Source organism: Mesoplodon densirostris, chromosome 8 (assembly GCF_025265405.1).
Source record: "Mesoplodon densirostris isolate mMesDen1 chromosome 8, mMesDen1 primary haplotype, whole genome shotgun sequence".
NCBI classification, from domain to species: domain Eukaryota; kingdom Metazoa; phylum Chordata; class Mammalia; order Artiodactyla; family Ziphiidae; genus Mesoplodon; species Mesoplodon densirostris.
The window spans coordinates 68,763,149-68,780,689 of NC_082668.1; the positions used below are offsets into that span (position 1 = coordinate 68,763,149).

Sequence of the window (17,541 nt, forward strand, 5' to 3'; positions counted from 1 at the left end):
ATATATAACTTAGAAAGGAAAAAAATAAAACTCTTTATTTGCAGATGATATGATTATCTACATAGAAAATCTCAAAGAATCTATTTAAAAAAGTCCTAAAATAAATTAGTTCAGCAACATTGCAGAATACAATATCAACACAAAAATCAGTCACATTTCTATACACTAATAATGGGCATGCTAAAACCAAAATTAAAAACAAAATATCATTTAAAATCGTTCCAGAAGAAACTAAACACTTAGGTATACACTGTAAACATGTACAGGATCTGTGAGGTGAGAATTATAAAATGATGAAAGAAATCAAAGAAGAACTAAATAAAAGAAGAGGCGTACCATATTCAGGGATTGGAAGACCTAATGTAGTAGACATGTTTATTTCCCCAAAATTTATCTAGAGGTTTAACCAATTCCCGTCAGAACATAATTACCTGGTGAAAGAAATGAGTGATAAAAATAAAACTAATACAAACCAGTAGCGTGTGTAGTGACCGCAGGCTTTTGCTGACATTGAAATGCTTCTGCAGCACGTCTCGCACATTCCTATCTTCTGAGAGACTCTAGAGGAAAAAAATCAAAACAGAATTAAGGAACAATGCAGTTTAAAACCTAAATGTAATCTTGTGCCTCACTGGCTGGTGTATCTCATGAACTCTATCTGGTATTTATCCATTATTAAATAGGTGCTGGTCTTATTTGTGGAAAACAAAAATCAAAATCAAATTTCCACTCTATTGATTTTCTTCTTATCCCTTTACATTAATTCCAAAGACACAAAGATAAAACATAACCCTTGCTACCACAACATTTCCAGTCTAAAGAGGGAAACTATACAGTCAGTACTAATGGGATGATCAAAATGCACCACTAAATGAAACAGAGAATAAGGGTTATTTACTATACTTCAAAAACAAGGTAAAGTGTTATTACAAAGACTGTATGAGTCAATATGCTACAAAGAGCATTCCAGTTATAGGGAACATCATGGACAATGTAGGGAGATTGTGGCATATGGACAGAAGATGAGTTAGTCATGTCATCCTGAGTTTCAGTTTTGGCTAAGTGATTGTACGGAAAGAAAAAGGCATGAAAACCTAACTGGAGGCAACTGCAATTGTCCACTTAAGAAAAGAAATGAGTCTGAATTAACACAGTGGTGTGAAGACAAGAAAGAATTAAACACATTTATAGAAGATATGTCTGATGGAGAATCAACCACTGGGGAGCAGAGATACAGGGTTGGAGAGGGGTTAGAAAAAAATCAAAGATGAAACTATGGGGAACAGAATGTCCCAGGAGAAGTGAAGAGGGAGATGTGGTCAGGAAGTAAAACTTGTATTATCAATGTTTAAGAAGTAAATGGAAAAAGAGGAGCAAAGTAAGAGACTGAGAAAGATGTTGAAGACTGGAACAGAATCCAAGAGAGAGCAATAAAACCAGGGGAAGAAAACAAGAGGGACACACTTCAAGAGGGAAGTGGTGATCAACAATGTAAACTACATACTTTGCATAACTAAATTAAGATGTATTTTGAGAAGTTGATGGCTTTGGAAATTTAGAGCTCAATAGGGCCCTTTGAAAAAGCAGTATCTAAATATATATTTAATATATCAATTTTATAAGTGACTTGGTAAGAGTCAACAACTGCAGAAGCAAGGACTACAGTTAATTTCCTAAAGTTTTTTATTTGTATTACTTTGCTTTATTATTTTATGTTCATCTGGTATGCTTCCAAGGGTATTCAACCCTGTTTGACACAAATATATATATAGCAACAGCAAGCCCTTTAAGAGAGAAAGAGAAGACTAAAAACAGTGACTGCAGTGAATTAGGATTAATGAAAAGTGAGGTTCACCTGGCACCAAAGAAAAGATTACATGAAAGGACAGCAAAATCAGAGTTGGCAGAGCCAAAAAAGGCTTGGGTAAGACTGACATAATTTTTCAAAACTCATCTGCAAAGAATAAGGATTCTCTTTCCAAAAAAAAAGGTCCAGAAAACTAAGTATTTCTGTATTTTCTAGAGCTGAAACTGTATGTCTCTACTTCTTCCACTGTGAGAAGATCCAGATTCACTAATAAGTTCTAGTCTAATGGGATGAAGTTTTATGCTCTCAGTAAATATATTATCCTAGTTATAGTCCCCATTCCCTTGCTACTGTTTTTAGTCTTCTCTGCCTTATTCAGGGAAGCTGACACATTCCCTTTTCACTGATGAGCACAGGAGTAGCAGTTGCAGAAACAAGTGCAGTGTGCTTGACTGGTGCCCTCTTCACAGGTAGTTTCTAAGGAGAATGTTATAGGATTACACTAGTACCTGAGGACTCATGCTGCTCCAGGGATAACTTAGTGGCAGCAGTATATATACTAAATCTCCTAGTCTTCCTGCTAAACATTCTTACCTTCTGTTAACTAAACAGGGAAGGGAAGGTTAAGAAAGTTGGTAGATCTTTCTTGAACTTAGCTATAGCACTTTGTGGGAATTTTCTTTGAGGAGAATTAGCTATGGTCCTTTTATTTTATTTATTTATTTATTTAACATCTTTTTTGGAGTATAATTGCTTTACAATGCTGTGTTTCTGCTGTATAACCAAGTGAATCAGTTATACATATACATGTATCCCCATATCTCCTCCCTCTTGAGTCTCCCTCCCACCATCCCTATCCCACCCCTCTAGGTGTTCACAAAGCACCGAGCTGATCTCCCTGTGCTATGCAGCTGCTTCCCACTAGCTATCTATTTTACATTTGGTAGTGTATATATGTCCATGGCACTCTCTCACTTCCTCCCAGCTTACCCTTCCCCACTCTGTGTCCTCAAGTCAATTCTCTATGTCTGAGTCTTTATTCCTGTCCTGCCCCTAGGTTCTTCAGAACCTTTTCTTATTTTTTTAGATTCCATATATATGGGTTAGCATACGGTATTTGTTTTTCTCTTTCTGACTTACTTCACTCTGTATGACAGTCTTTAGGTCCATCCACCTCACTACAAATAGTTCAATTTCATTTATTTTTATGGCTGAGTAATATTCAATCGTATATATGTGCCACATCTTCTTTATCCATTCATCTGTCGATGGACACTTAGGTTGCTTCCATGTCCTGGTGATTGTAAATAGTGCTGAAATGAACACTGTGATACACGACTCTTTTTGAATTATGGTCTTCTCAGGGTATTTGCCTTGAGAGTGGGATTGCTGGGTTATATGGTAGTTCTATTTTTAGTATTTTAAGGAACCTCCATACTGTTCTCCATAGTGGCTGTATCAATTTACATTCCCACCAACAGTGCAAGAGGGTTCCCTTTTCTCCACACCCTCTCCAGCATTTACTGTTTGTAGATTTTTTGATGATGGTCATTCTGTGCTATGGTCCTTTTAAATGCTCTTTTATACAGAGATTTTTCTTATACTGCCATGTTGAGATGGTATTTACCCTGCTTACTTACATATCTGGGATAGGGCTAAAACAAACATTCAAGTTAGACAGGATGTCCAGGTTCAAGTCTATCCTGAACATATTTATTGGATGAGATTCCCTAGGTGACCTGTCATCTATACCATTGTTTTTGTTTAACCTTGGAATTAGAAAAACTTGGATAGTCAGCACTGAGTGAAAGGATAGCTCCTTCAGTGCACACCCCCCCTTTTCAGACAGGGCCTCTGGCCATGGTGCTGACGTATTTTTTTCAAGTGAAGCTCATTTATTAGCATACCCTAAAGGGAGGTGGCAAATGATTAGGATAGGGCAAGAAAATATTAGAACTAAGAGACACAAACTCCAGTGGTATTAGTTCTACCTTATGAAAGAACTATAAGATTATCAAAAAGATGACAGGAGAGTGTTCACATTCATTCCTATCATCCTGCCTCTAAATTCAGTGTTCAGCAAAGAAGGACCAAAAACCTAGGGTTAGCCACTCTACATCACATGCTTACCATCTTCTGAGTCATCCAGAGTTATGCTTCACAGTAACTGTCACCATCTACTTCCTTTATATACCCATTCTAGGATCTCAGAATACAACATAGCTGGGAGGGACAGAAAGACGGATGACAGTACAGTATAATCTGGGCTTACGTAGAAAGATGGATGACAGTACAGTATAATCTGGGCTTACGTAGTCGTCTTAGGAAAGGAAAGTGAGCCGGGATAAGAATAATAAAAGCCCTGGGAAAGCACAGACATTTAAATACTAAGATTGCATTTGATCACTAAAGCAATCAGAAAAACACACTGTTGTAACAAGACAACAGTTCAGGAGTTGTAAAAGGTGAAAGTCTGTGATGCACTCAAAAGTGGATTCAGAGGCCAAAGATTCAGAGCTCTGACCCACTCCAGATCCAGGTAAAGGAAAAGACAATGTGAGAGCACCAACTATAAAGTGCTCTTAAAGCATGGACTCTTACAATTAGATACAGTATCAAGAAAAACTTGCACGAGCTAGTAAATATCTGAGTCCCAGGAAAAGTTAATTTGGGGAGGAAGGTGGAAGGAAGGACCCACACCTAATTATATCATGACACAATATCATGATTTAAGGATAAAGTCAATCATTTTGATATACAATTCTGTATAGTTACATTAGGAAAAAAATGAAATTAATGATTACAACAAAGTAAAAAAGGTAAACCAAAGAATAATATCTAAGGTTTGAATCCTTTATGTAAAAACAAATTTGGCTTGTATCAATATATAAGGTCTGAAATGCTACAAACCAAATAATTACTTTGTAGTGAAAGGAGGGAAGATGGGCATGGACATAAGGGAAAGTTCTACCTTTTACCATGTATTCTTGAGCACTGATTAAATTTTGTTAGTAACTTTTAATTTTAAAAAACTGTGTCAAAATTAATAGTGCTCAAATAAGCTGACTCTATTTTAAATCAAAATAAGAATCAAGTTTCAGTTATACAAGTTAAGTTCTGCGTAAGTAATGGACAGCAATGTGATTATAGTTAATGATACAGTAGTATATACTTTAAATTTGCTTAGAAGATAAAACTTAACTGTTTTACCACAAAATTTAAAAAAAAGGAGAAAAGAAAGAGATCTATATGAGGTGATGGATATGTTAAATATTATAGCTTGATTGTGGTATTTCACAATGTATACCAAAACATCAAGTTGTATACCTTAAATATAAGCAATTTCTAATTTGTCAGTTATACCTCAACAAAGATGGGAGAAAAAAACAAGAATCATTAAAAAGCAAAATAAATGCAAACTCTCACTTTTAATTTGGTATTGATATTTAAGATTTTACAGTAAAAAATATAATCTATCATTATTGCTATAACATAAAACAATCTTTTAGAGCCAATAAATATAAACTGTTTAACTCTAAGCAGATCTAATCATCCTCACTCATTAGTATTTAATATTATAGACCAATTTTTCCTAATTCTTTCATAACCAAGGACTCTATATTATTTTCCACTTTCACAAGGCCCATATTTTTGACATGTAAGATTTATTCAGTAATATTGTTTTTCAAACACATTATTAAACACACATTCACACACATACACTCTCTCCCTTTTCCCTGCCAACCAGAACTTGTCAGTATAAGATAAACTGATGCTAGTATGCTTAGCTGATAAAAACAACAGTCTGTACAAATTAGGCTGTTCAACTTAAGTATACTTAGAGTCCACAAGGTTCAGTAAATGTTTAAAACAACAAGTGAGTGTGCATTTGCAACTTAAGACCCTCAGGGCTCCAAGGACTCAAAGATGGGATATGTCAATATAGATAATATAACCAAAGTTGCCACAGTCTGAATTGCCTATTAATAGACCCAATGAGAAAAACGCTTAAGTTGTTCATGAGAACTGGAAAAGAAAAATCTACACTGGATAGGTAGGTATGAACCTTACTAAATTAATATATTGCTAAACTTATAAAATAAAGAAAATAAGTATTTAATGATGAAGTTCATTAACAAAGTAATCTAAAATATAAACCAGATACAAATAAAACAAATCTCATAAAAGTTCTTTTGAGAAAAAAAATTTAGAAGTATGACATTTTAACTGTTTTTTAAAAGAAAATACACACACAAAAGAGTATAATTTGTATTAATGCAGTTTTGTGCCATAGTAATATTAGAAATTTTATGCTAACTTACAGATTTTAAAGATTTTCAAGTTTTAATTGCTTTCAAATGGTATAGCAAGACACAAATATTACTTTAACATTATTGTCTTTTTTCCAAACTACCTGAACATTTTCATTCCACTTCTCAGCGAAAATCTTGCCTGGAAATACTGCAGGTAGAGATAATTGTTCTTTAAATATTTTAAGATACTGTGGAAAACCAAATGAATTCATTAAGTGTATCTGCCGGTGGGAAAATCGTGACTTCACTCTCTTTTCTAAGAGTTCCAAAATATCCTTAAAAACAAACAAAAATCTCCGTAAGATGCATGTTTAAAATAACCATACCAATGTTAGAGGTATAACTATTTGAACTATCACTTATAATCAGCAATGCTTATCCTGTAATAGACAATTAAGCATTAAAAATGCTTATCCTGTAATAGACAATTAAGCATTAAAAAAAATTTAATTATTCCCTTGATCTACTTAGGGCTACAAGGTAGTAGAGGTAAGAGAATGTGGCTTGGAAATAAACCAAGCCTCTAAAAGTATTTTTAATCCAAGACTACTTTTAATCCCCTTCTAAGCACTTGTAAGCCTGGTGATGTCAAGCCTTTTTCAAACCATGTTTTTCTCAGCTAATCTTTTAACATTGCAAGACCAACAATAACTGCTTAAAAATTTTTCTCAGCTAATCTTTAACACTGCAAGACCAACAATAACTGCTTAAAAAATTATAGCTATCAATAAGCAATTTCATACATTCTATGAAGAATTCAGATAAAAAATTAAGATAATAAAATATAATTAGACTTACTAACATTCATGAAAATTTAAACATCTTTATTGTTTTATGTAACAAAGACTCAAGAAGCAGCATGTATAATGGAGAAAAATTCAGTTCACTAAACAATACAAATTTAAGCTGAAGCCACGCTGGACTTAAGGAACAAACTGTAGAAGAGGAAACTGGCAGGAACACACTGTGACGCTGGTAAATTATTCTGTCTTTTGGCTTTTTTATAACAATATTTGAGAAACTACTTGTATTAGTGCTATTTTTCCTTGAAAAGTGAGGGAGCTAGTGTCAATTTTCTATAAAAAAAGAAAAACAAAAAGCTGTGGTGAGGCCCAGAAATACGGATTTTCAAATCTATCCAATGATTCTAGGTTAAGAAACCAATGATACACAGGAAAGAATTAAAGCGACTGAAAAGGCATCATGCATGGCATCATGGTTAGTGTGGAAAGGAAGACAGGAAAGATTAATAGCTTGGGGTTAGAGTGGGGGAGGGTGGATGAAAAACCTGACATGTGTTTACAGGTTAAAGAAAAATATAGTGCCAGCATAAGACAATTAAAAGTTATGTTCAGAGACAGAAATATTATACATTTATTTTCTACTAAGGAGCAGTTCTAGATCACCCATAGAGGTAAGCAATAATTAAGAGCCTGAAGTTGGGAATGGAAAGAGATGGAAGTAAAAGAATTTTAGAGGTGAACAGTAACTGATAGCTTGGTGGTGGGCAGTAATGACAGAAATTGGTAATGTGGGGATACAGGGAATAGTAGAAAAAAAAAATTACTGCCACAAGGAAGAGGTTATTTGCTAGCAAAATCACTACTCCATCGATCCTTTTGCTCTTTCCCTATAAACATGGACACACAGATATATACTTAGACTTGAATTACACAGTTGGAGAATTATACATACAGAGCCTCTGATAATATGGCTAAGGAGCTACTAACCCTTTATTTTGTCCCTCACTGGGTCAAAAGCATTTGCCACTGCCACTTCCACCCAAAGGAAGAGCTTTTAGCAAGGAAGAATGTGCTTCCTTAACCACTGTGTTAGACTGCTACATTTTGAAAAGAGGAATAAAGATATGTGGAGAACCAGCCAGATTTTCTGTGAGAGAGGTTTATTATGAAAGCATACATCGTAAGCTCTAGAGCACTGGGGAAGGAGGACACAGAAAGCCACTCCTTTGAGAAACAGCACTAGCAAGACTGTTGAAAGATGACTTAGTAAAGAGTTTCACGTTTCTAAAAAAGGGAACGAGCTGTACAAAAGGAGAATAAGGGCTTGACATAAGCCTGCCATAAATGAAGAAGGAAAAAGGATGAAAGCTACAGATATATGGCAGCCATAGTATAAGAAGAGAGGTGACTCTTAAAACCCAGTTTTACCTGAATTCAATTAGAAAGTTCATACTAGGAGAGTAAAAGAAGGTAAACACACTGCTTCTCGGCCTTTTGGCTAAGATCAAGTGTAGTATCTGTTTTTATCAGTTTAATAACTGATATGTGCTCTATCTGAGGACAATGAATTAAATGGATTTCTGGAACTAGGAGATGGAATAGGAACTTGCTCCATCCATTCCATGCATTGACCTGGTATTGCAGTACTTCCAAGAATGGTGCACCCACTTTGGGGAAAAATTTTAAAAAAAAAAGAGAGAGATAGAGAGAGAAAGAAGGTAAACGCAAAAAGACCTACATAAGCTGTCTGAAGGTACACAAGGTTCAACATGCATGGAGTCTTCACAAAGTAATGTGATAGTGACATTAACACTATGGTTAAATCATTCTAAAATCCTCCAAGGAGCAAAGAAGCCACTATCTACTGTGACAACCTGATAGAGATAATCCCTTCCATTTCTGGACATGTATACTTACAAGTTGGGACAGTATCATTTTGAGTTGATTCCAAGCATTTTTAAAATATGGAAAGAATCTTAAATGTAAAAAGTAGAAAATATTAGCAATTTTTATAAAATGGTAGTGAGGTTATTTAACTTTTTCTTTATTTGCTAATGTAGAAATTATATTTATTAGCATAATCTCACTTAACATTTTTTTATTCAGTGATTTGATTAGACTGCAGGAGGTATTAGTCTATGAGGATATGTGATAAATATTCCCTTGTTTTCCTCAATTTGAGTTGAAAAGTGGGATAAATGTGCCAAGTATTGATGAAATACATTTGAAAAATGACCTACATAGTGACTAAATCAGTAATTAAGCTTTAATTTTCTAAATATTATAATCAATTTTTAAAATAGAAACACTTACCAATCTACATGTAAGACCAATAACTGCTACTGGAGTCTGTGCAGACTGAGAAATGTCAAAAAGATTATAGAGGAGTGTTTGGTTTTTATGATGAGCAAAAAGATCAAATTCATCTAATATGAAGATCACTGGGCAACTACTAGTCCGGTCACCTAAGAAAAAATAAGAGTTTTATATTAACAAGCAATTATATCAGCCTTTCTTAAATTTCCAAAGTATTTATTACATTTCATTTTTTAAAACTCAATTCATAAAAAATATATTGATAACCTACTTTGGGTAGGGCACTTACCAATGCATGTACATTTATTCAACAAAAAAAATAATTCAAAGGACAAAATAGCCCCTATGGCCCTCAGGAAATTCAGTCTAATCACCAGACTCTAGTAGCTTTACTGATGTTAAGAAAATCATTTAAATGACTGAAGACTATTGTTTTTTAAATTATGTAAACATAATTCTTCAATCATCAGAAAATTGACAAGGATCTTTTAACACCTACAGAGACCAAAACACTTTGGGATTAAATACACAGGGACATAAAACTATTACTTCAAAAGACACTTACTTTTAGTTAGTAGAAATGCAAAGTAAATCTTCCCATAGGAATAATTTTTATAAATAACCGTTGTACTATGAAGTTTAACCAAAGCTACTTTAACACCTACTAATGACAATATTAACACTTCAACAATAGGGAGAAGTTCAACATGACTCTGTGGATTTGTTTTTCTCCTCACAACAATGGAAACTTTAGCAGAACAATCACTATTACCTTAAGGTCTAAGGCTTTATATTTGCATAAAAAGTGAAAAAAACTGATAATAAACAGATTTATTAATAATAATTAATATTACCTGTTAGATAATATCTGATAATATTATCTAATAGATAATAAAACATATGCATTAACCTAAATGATATTAAAACCACAGGGACCACTCAGAAGTCTAAACCTACATAATATAGTACTTTAGTTTTTGATAAAATATAGCATTACATAACAATGGAAAAAGTGGTATTTTCAAGATTAGATCTTTACTTTACACCTTACGAAAATAAATGCCAGCCAAATTATGAATTATACATACTGGATGAAAATATAAGTGAACGTCAAAGTATGAAGGAGGGAAAAATTTTGACTATGTAAAAAATTTTAAACTTCTATTCTGAGAAGTCCAAACCAAACTTAAGAGAAGAAAGAAACAAGTGCAAGAATTCACATAATAAGTATGAGATAAACCACCAAAATAAGGCAAAGAACCAACAGGAAATACACAAACCAGTAAATATCAGTGGCCAATTAAAATTTGATATGAGCATCTTCAGTACCCAAATTATGCAAATTAAACTAAAATAAAAAAAATTTCTATTAAATAGGCAAACATGAAAATAATTGTTTTTGAGGTCCTGTAGGAAAAAAGTACTTTAAAATATGTTTAGAAAATGGACCTTCTAGGGTAGTTTGGTAATTAATATTTATTCTTTTAAATGTAGAACCTTTTAATCTAGAATTCTACTCATTGAAATTTACCCCAGGATATCTGGATGATCATTTAAGCATTTCTTCCTAATTATACAAAATTAGAAATAAAAGTTGATAGCTGGTGATTAATAAATTATAATTCATTATATTAGAATTTTAAATTATAGTTAATTTATATTTTAAAAATGAAATATATGAGAACCACAAAAATGATGATGCACCTCAATATTTACTGACATGGAAAGATGCTTACGACATACCATGAGTAAGTGAAAAGATGTATATCACACAACAAAATAGAAAAGATTTTATTTTTATTGAAAATTATGTCTATCTATACCAACGATATACTACAGGTGAATAAAGATATGAAATCAAATGTTAATTGGAATAATCACTATTATTAGGGATTTCAGTGGTCGTTATTTTATTCTTTTTTATATTTCTTTTTTTTTGTAAAAGCATATGATCAAGGGAAAAATAAAGCTAAACAAATATCTTTTGATATTGTTAAACATATTAATATTTACCTTTTTTTAAAGCTTCCAGAAGAAATGAAAGGTTTTCAGCAAAGCTTCCCTGAATAACAAAAAAAGATACCATGACTAGAAGTTTAGTGAAATAAAGCATAAAAGAGGGCTATATGACTCTATATATTGTATAGACATTGTGTATCTGGCCAAAGTCATTGGCCAGATTCTGAGCTGAATATCTCTATGCTTACAATCTAAAACTTAAATACAAAAGTAGAGATGGCACTGAAAATGGCATTATTATGCCATGTTCAAAATTTTATATTTTCTGGATAAAATCTGTAAAACTGTTAACTTTATTTAAAGGTTTTTTTTTTTTTTTGCAGTATGTGGGCCTCTCACTGTTGTGGCCTCTCCCGTTGCGGAGCACAGGCTCCGGATGCGCAGGCTCAGCGGCCATGGCTCACGGGCCCAGCCGCTCCACAGCAGGTGGGATCTTCCCGGACCAGGGCATGAACCCGTGTCCCCTGCATCGGCAGGCGGACTCTCAACCACTGCGCCACCAGGGAAGCCCTAAAGGTAATTTTTAAGAGTTGTTATATTCTGAATAGTCAGAGAACAAGAAATCCATTGCACTTTGTATCTTGAAACACATCAGTCTCTTGCAAGTCTCAAACTTGTACCACTAAAAAAATTACCATGAATTTAAATGAGATCCAAAAGGAAAAGGGAGAAGAAACTTGCCTCAAACATCAGACAATAAAACAGTGTTTCTCTATTCAAGAGAATATTATAGAATTTGTATATATCATATCAAATTTGGCTATGTTTACTTGGAACACAGCCAAAACATTTTTGGATACAACTTAAATATTCTGGTTGGAAATTAATAGAGTAGCAGATGCATTATCCAGATGTTCCAGCATGTGGATAAAGGCCTCATTAAAATATTTTTTCACTGAAGTCCTTAATTTTTACTTCATTCAGATTTCTTAATTTAAAGAAACAGCCAACTTTAAATTTGAAGAGATATATAGGAAAAAAGAAACCCACTTGTTTGTTTCCCAGTAGAGAGAACTGATATAAAATAGCATAACAGGTTTTAAAGAGCTTCTACATATTTTGTGATGATTACATACTGTCAAGTAATACTATTTCCAAGGTAGGCAGGGCAAGAGGTATTTACCATAACATAAACAAAGGATCAGAGACAATCTGTTGGAAAATCAGTGGTCAAAGTTACTCAAAGGTTGCTAACATTTTGCTATTTTTTTAAAGACTATTGTACCTGACATTAAGTGTAAGTATATACTTAGATAAATTCATATGTACATATTATAAGAATTTACTTATATAAGTATATATTTATATAAATATACACATTTATGTGTGTGTGTATATACATATATATATATATATATATATATATATATAAAAGAATATACAAGTTTGCTCTAAGTACATCAAAACAGAAAGGGTCTGGGTTAAATCACTTAGTTTCTTAATGTCCAGCCTTTGTCATTTTATGACTTTAGGCACACTAATTATGTTCTCTTAGCCTCAGGTGCCTAATCTATACAATGTAGAAGTTAAACTAATAATCTGTATATGTGGGGATTATGATAATAGTGATGACTAGGATGATAACCAACTGTGCCTTGTATTATTTCATATGAACCCAATGCAAATAGCTCTATTTAGAAAAGTCAGAAACACTAATCTACTGGAAACCAAAAGCCAAACAGAGTCTACATAATAGTAACTCTCCTTTGCCAAGTAGGCCGCTATCTTCTACATTACATTCTGGACAGGAGGTAGAACAACAGATTTACAGAAGAAGCATTTGAACTTGCACTTCAAAGACCTGTAGATAGGGACTTCCCTGGTGGTGCAGTGGTTAAGAATCTGCCTGCCAATGCAGGGGACACGGGTTCAATCCCTGGTCCAGGAAGATCCCACATGCCACAGAACAACTAAGCCTGTGTGCCACAACTACAGAGCCCGCGCTCTAGAGCCCGCGAGCCACAACTACTGAGCCCATGTGCCACAAATATCGAAGCCCACGCACCTAGAGCCTGTGTTCCACAACAAGAGAAGCCACTGAAATGAGAAGCTTGCCCACCGCAATGAAGAGTAGCCCCGCTCACCACAACTAGAGAAAGCCCGCGTGCAGCAATGAAGACCCAATGCAGCCAAAAAAAGAAAAAAGAAAAAAAAAGACCTGTAGATAATGGAAAGGTAACACATGATTGGCTCAACTTTTTATAGGTAATTTTTAAAGAATAAAATTACTAAATGTTAGGAGGCCTACACAACTATGGCAGTGTTACTGCAGAACAGAGACACAGTTTAGAGATTAGAGTGACACCACTGAATGATCACCAGTGACCAGAAAATTAACTTGGAACGTCTACAACCTGCTTCAATTGCATTAAGCAGATGAGTCATTTCATTATGAAAATTAAGGCAGCTGCAAGTTTATCATGTTTCCCTTGAGCCTTATAAATCAAGTGGTAGGTAAAAAGTTTAATAAAAGTTCCAAAACATTTCTTATCAGTTTAAATTATTGATGTTTACTGTCCTGAGATTCCAAGCTACAATAATGAGATGTGGGTAACTTTCTGTGAACATTTTAATAATAAGAGATAACTGACATTTGCACAGCATATTACCATCCTATTTAAAAAAAAAACATAAATGATGTTTAATACTTCTTTTGAATAAATCTGTGAAGTAAGTATAATAAGATAATGCCAATTTAACAGGTGAGGAATCTATAATTCAAAGATATTTATTAGCCATGATTACCAGGTAGTCAATAGTTATAGGGCAAGACTCAAATCCACTTTTTGTAGCTTCAAATTCAATACATTTTCCACTACTCCCATGCTATCCAAGTCTCATAAGACTAGAAATAGACTGCTAGAGTGTAGTATTTTTAAAAACATATTAATCTACTTCCAAGGGTAGAGAATCATATTTATCTTACAGATAAAGAAACAAACTCAGATAATATCTACACAAACCTGGATTTCCTGAAGTATCTAAACATAAAGATTTGATGAATAAATGCATCCTAGTACATTGTACATTCTTATAAGAATCTTGCATATTTCAATTTAGAATCTCTGAACTCTTGCTACTCTTCCAAAAATATAAACGTATCTATGCTATACAGACTTTAATTTGAAGCCTATTTAATAAAATAATGAAAATGATACTTACAAAAACTTTATCTCCAACTACATTTTCCAGATTTAACTGCCTTGTGATTTCCTTTAAGGCAATATTATCATTGATCTGCAGCAGTCCTGAAATAAAGCCCATTTTAAAGTATTTAATAAAAATGAAATATGTATTTGATACAATGCAGATTATTTTCCAGTCAAGTAAATTTTCTAATGCTTTTTAAAATTTAATTACAAAGAAAAAAGTCAAAGCCTGTTAGTGTACATTATTTCCTTTTAAAAACTCAACAGTGAAAACATTTAATAGACTCAAAGAACCATCTTCCTTGGGATTAGTATTATTTTAAAAAAAGATAAGAAAATCAAGATAAAAAACGAGACCTTATGTGTCTCCTTTATTAATATTTTTTAATTTCTAAAAATACTGTGTACAGTGTGCTAAAGTTGTTAAACAAAGATTTAGTTTTTAAAGTATAGTTATTAATGCAGATTTAAAACACATGAGTAAATTAAGCTTCGTAATATAAAAAGCTCACATGGCTTATATCCCTTCCAATAGCAAAATGAGGACATACTTACCGTTTAAGTGAACTTGTAATACATTTTCACTCACTTCTTCTACTTCCATTAGTTCTTTCAAAGCATGGTTTATTAACTAAATAATATTAAAAAGTTTATGAAATATTTAATAATGGGTAAAAGATGATAAGCCCATATTCTTTTTTAAACTATGAGTGATAGGAACAGAATATAAACAGATTGTCATTTACAATCAACAAAATTGCAGATTCTCTGTAGATAGAAGGTGTAACTAGAACTCCTAAAGTCTGACTCTTAAGATGCCAGAGCCTGGACTGATGCCACACTCTCTCAATCAGCTACCCAAACTTCTAATAAACGTTCAGAAATAACCCTTAAGTTTTCAAAGAAATACTTCTCTACAGTAGAAGTCACATAAAACTATGGCCACTTATGAACTTCATGTCTCAGCTCATTATATGTCTCCACCATTTACTCTACAAAATTATCATTGAAATCAGTTAAAAAGCTATTGAAAATAAGTACAAGAACAATGCTAAATGATAGTAAAACATCTGCCCCCAATACGGCAATTTTTATGAAATACTGTGAACTACTTTTTTTTTTTTTTTTTTTTTTTTTTTTTTTTTTTTTTTTTTTTTTTTTTGCGGTACACGGGCCTCTCACTGTTGTGACCCTCTCCCGTTGCAGAGCACAGGCTCCGGACGCGCAGGCTCAGCGGCCATGGCTCATGGACCTAGCCGCTCCACGGCATGTGGGATCTTCCCAGACCGGGGCACGAACCCACGTCCCCTGCATCGGCAGGTGGACTCTCAACCACTGCGCCACCAGGGAAGCCCCTGTGAACTACTTTGTATGTTACCTTAAAATGAAAATTAAAAAAGAAATACCAAGAGGTTAAGCTGAAAAAAGAGATGTTGCCTTTGTTAGCTGCTTGGTAAGCAAAGAAAGCCCTTATTAAGCTTAGAGCTCACAATTTAAAAAAAATTATTAATACTATTAAAATATAATAGTAATTACTGCTAAAAATACCCAGAAAGTGTTATGCCACCTTAAACTGTTCAATTATAAAGCTTCACATTTTTATAATTACAGGTTTCTATGCCACATACTTACATTCTTTATATTTTTTGATTTGTGACATCTTATCACTCACATTGCACTATCATATATATCTCTTCATATTAATACTGCATATTTTCTTAAATTTGAAAATAAACAGAATTAAGAAAAAACATAAAGCTTTGTAAAAGGAAGAGTAATGGCAGATTATTCTTTTTAACATGAAAATAGAAATAGAACGGTACTATCCCAAAATATATAGTCCAGGAAATTAGGCTATGTATACAATAAAGATGGCATCAAAATTTAGTGAGGACAAAAAGGATTATTCAACAAAGTCACTGAGACAACTGGTAAGCTATTTTGAAAAACAAAATACTATTTGTTTTTGCAATATTCTACCTCTATTTGTCACTGTAATATCTTTGTGCAATAGAAAGAAAACAAATACCCTCATTTTAAATTATTACGTTTCACAACAGTATATGAAACATACTAGCTATTCCTGGTATATCTGTATAGTTTCTAAAGCATATGGAATTCTACCTCAGATCACAGGTAGTCCTCTTAAAAAAAGACAATCTCAAAATGTCAACTGTCAATACTATGAGTAGAAGCCCAGCTGAGATGTTACATTCTTTACAGAAAACTGTCAGAAGATGAGGTGGTACTTTTCTGTCTTTGGATCAAGTCAGACCCTATCGCAAGAGTTAGTCCCCAAATGATACAAACTTGGGTCTCTTATGCTGTATTCTCTTAGTAACCTGCTTTGTTCTTGCCCCTACCTCTTGATATTTTACTTACATAATATTTGTATTTCCCTGGCTCTGATTTTATGTTTAAAATCATTTTACATTTGATGAATTGTTCAAAACCATTTCAGATTCTTTGCAGAATGAAACAGGGTTAATAATAATACCTTCATTTTACATATGCATAGAGAGAGTTGTAATAGGTTTACAGCCTCTTTCCACTGAATTTACTTTAACACCAGGTTACTATGATTTGCTTGAATCAGCTCACAATTTTTTAATGAGGTGTGACCATCTGAAATGATCATATTAGCAAGTATGTCTTCAAATAATAATTTTAGTTCCACTCTGGATATTGCTAAAATTTACTGTGTAATTAGCTAGGTTACCAATCACATAATGACAGTTTTTTTTTTTTTCAAGGAAACAATGTCATCTTTTCAAATATTTTAAACTATTTTAAACTATATTATGTACTAAAAAAACTTAGTTGGTTATGTTACACTAACCATCATAACCAATTTGGCTACCCCATTTCCACATTCTTCGTAGCTAAAAATTAATTTTACCAACATACTAGCACAGCTTGCTTAGAACTGCCAACATCCAGAGATTTTTATGCTTACCTACTATTACTATTCCCAAATACTTTATGGAACACAAGATTCAACAATATGCAACTAGAAGAAATATCAACTAGAAGAAACATCCTACTTAACCATCTAGCAAGTTTGTCTATAGTTATCTCTATATAGAAGATTATTTTCCAAGGTCCAATCTATCATTTGGAACCATATCTACTTTTAAAATAAATGTTTGAAATACAACAAACCACAATATCTGTTACCTTTATTAACTGTAGAT

The 17,541-nt window shown here is 33.2% G+C and overlaps 1 protein-coding gene and 1 non-coding gene across 4 annotated transcripts in view; one reads left to right on the forward strand and one right to left on the reverse strand.

Annotated features, from left to right (window-relative positions):
* The window catches only part of ORC4 (origin recognition complex subunit 4), a 96,640-nt gene that overhangs the window by 14,987 nt on the left and 64,112 nt on the right, over window positions 1–17,541 (reverse strand). For all 3 annotated transcript variants that reach the window (XM_060106176.1, XM_060106174.1, XM_060106175.1), the window contains 6 exons: window positions 14,903–14,978; window positions 14,361–14,446; window positions 11,193–11,241; window positions 9,177–9,328; window positions 6,222–6,395; window positions 474–560 (listed from right to left, as the gene is read on the reverse strand). In XM_060106176.1, the coding sequence (XP_059962159.1) occupies window positions 474–560; window positions 6,222–6,395; window positions 9,177–9,328; window positions 11,193–11,241; window positions 14,361–14,446; window positions 14,903–14,978 (624 nt within the window). The remainder of the gene's footprint in view (window positions 1–473; window positions 561–6,221; window positions 6,396–9,176; window positions 9,329–11,192; window positions 11,242–14,360; window positions 14,447–14,902; window positions 14,979–17,541) is intronic.
* Window positions 8,342–8,532, forward strand: LOC132495589 (U2 spliceosomal RNA). The gene has a single exon (XR_009533315.1). It is a non-coding gene; the product is annotated as a U2 spliceosomal RNA (small nuclear RNA).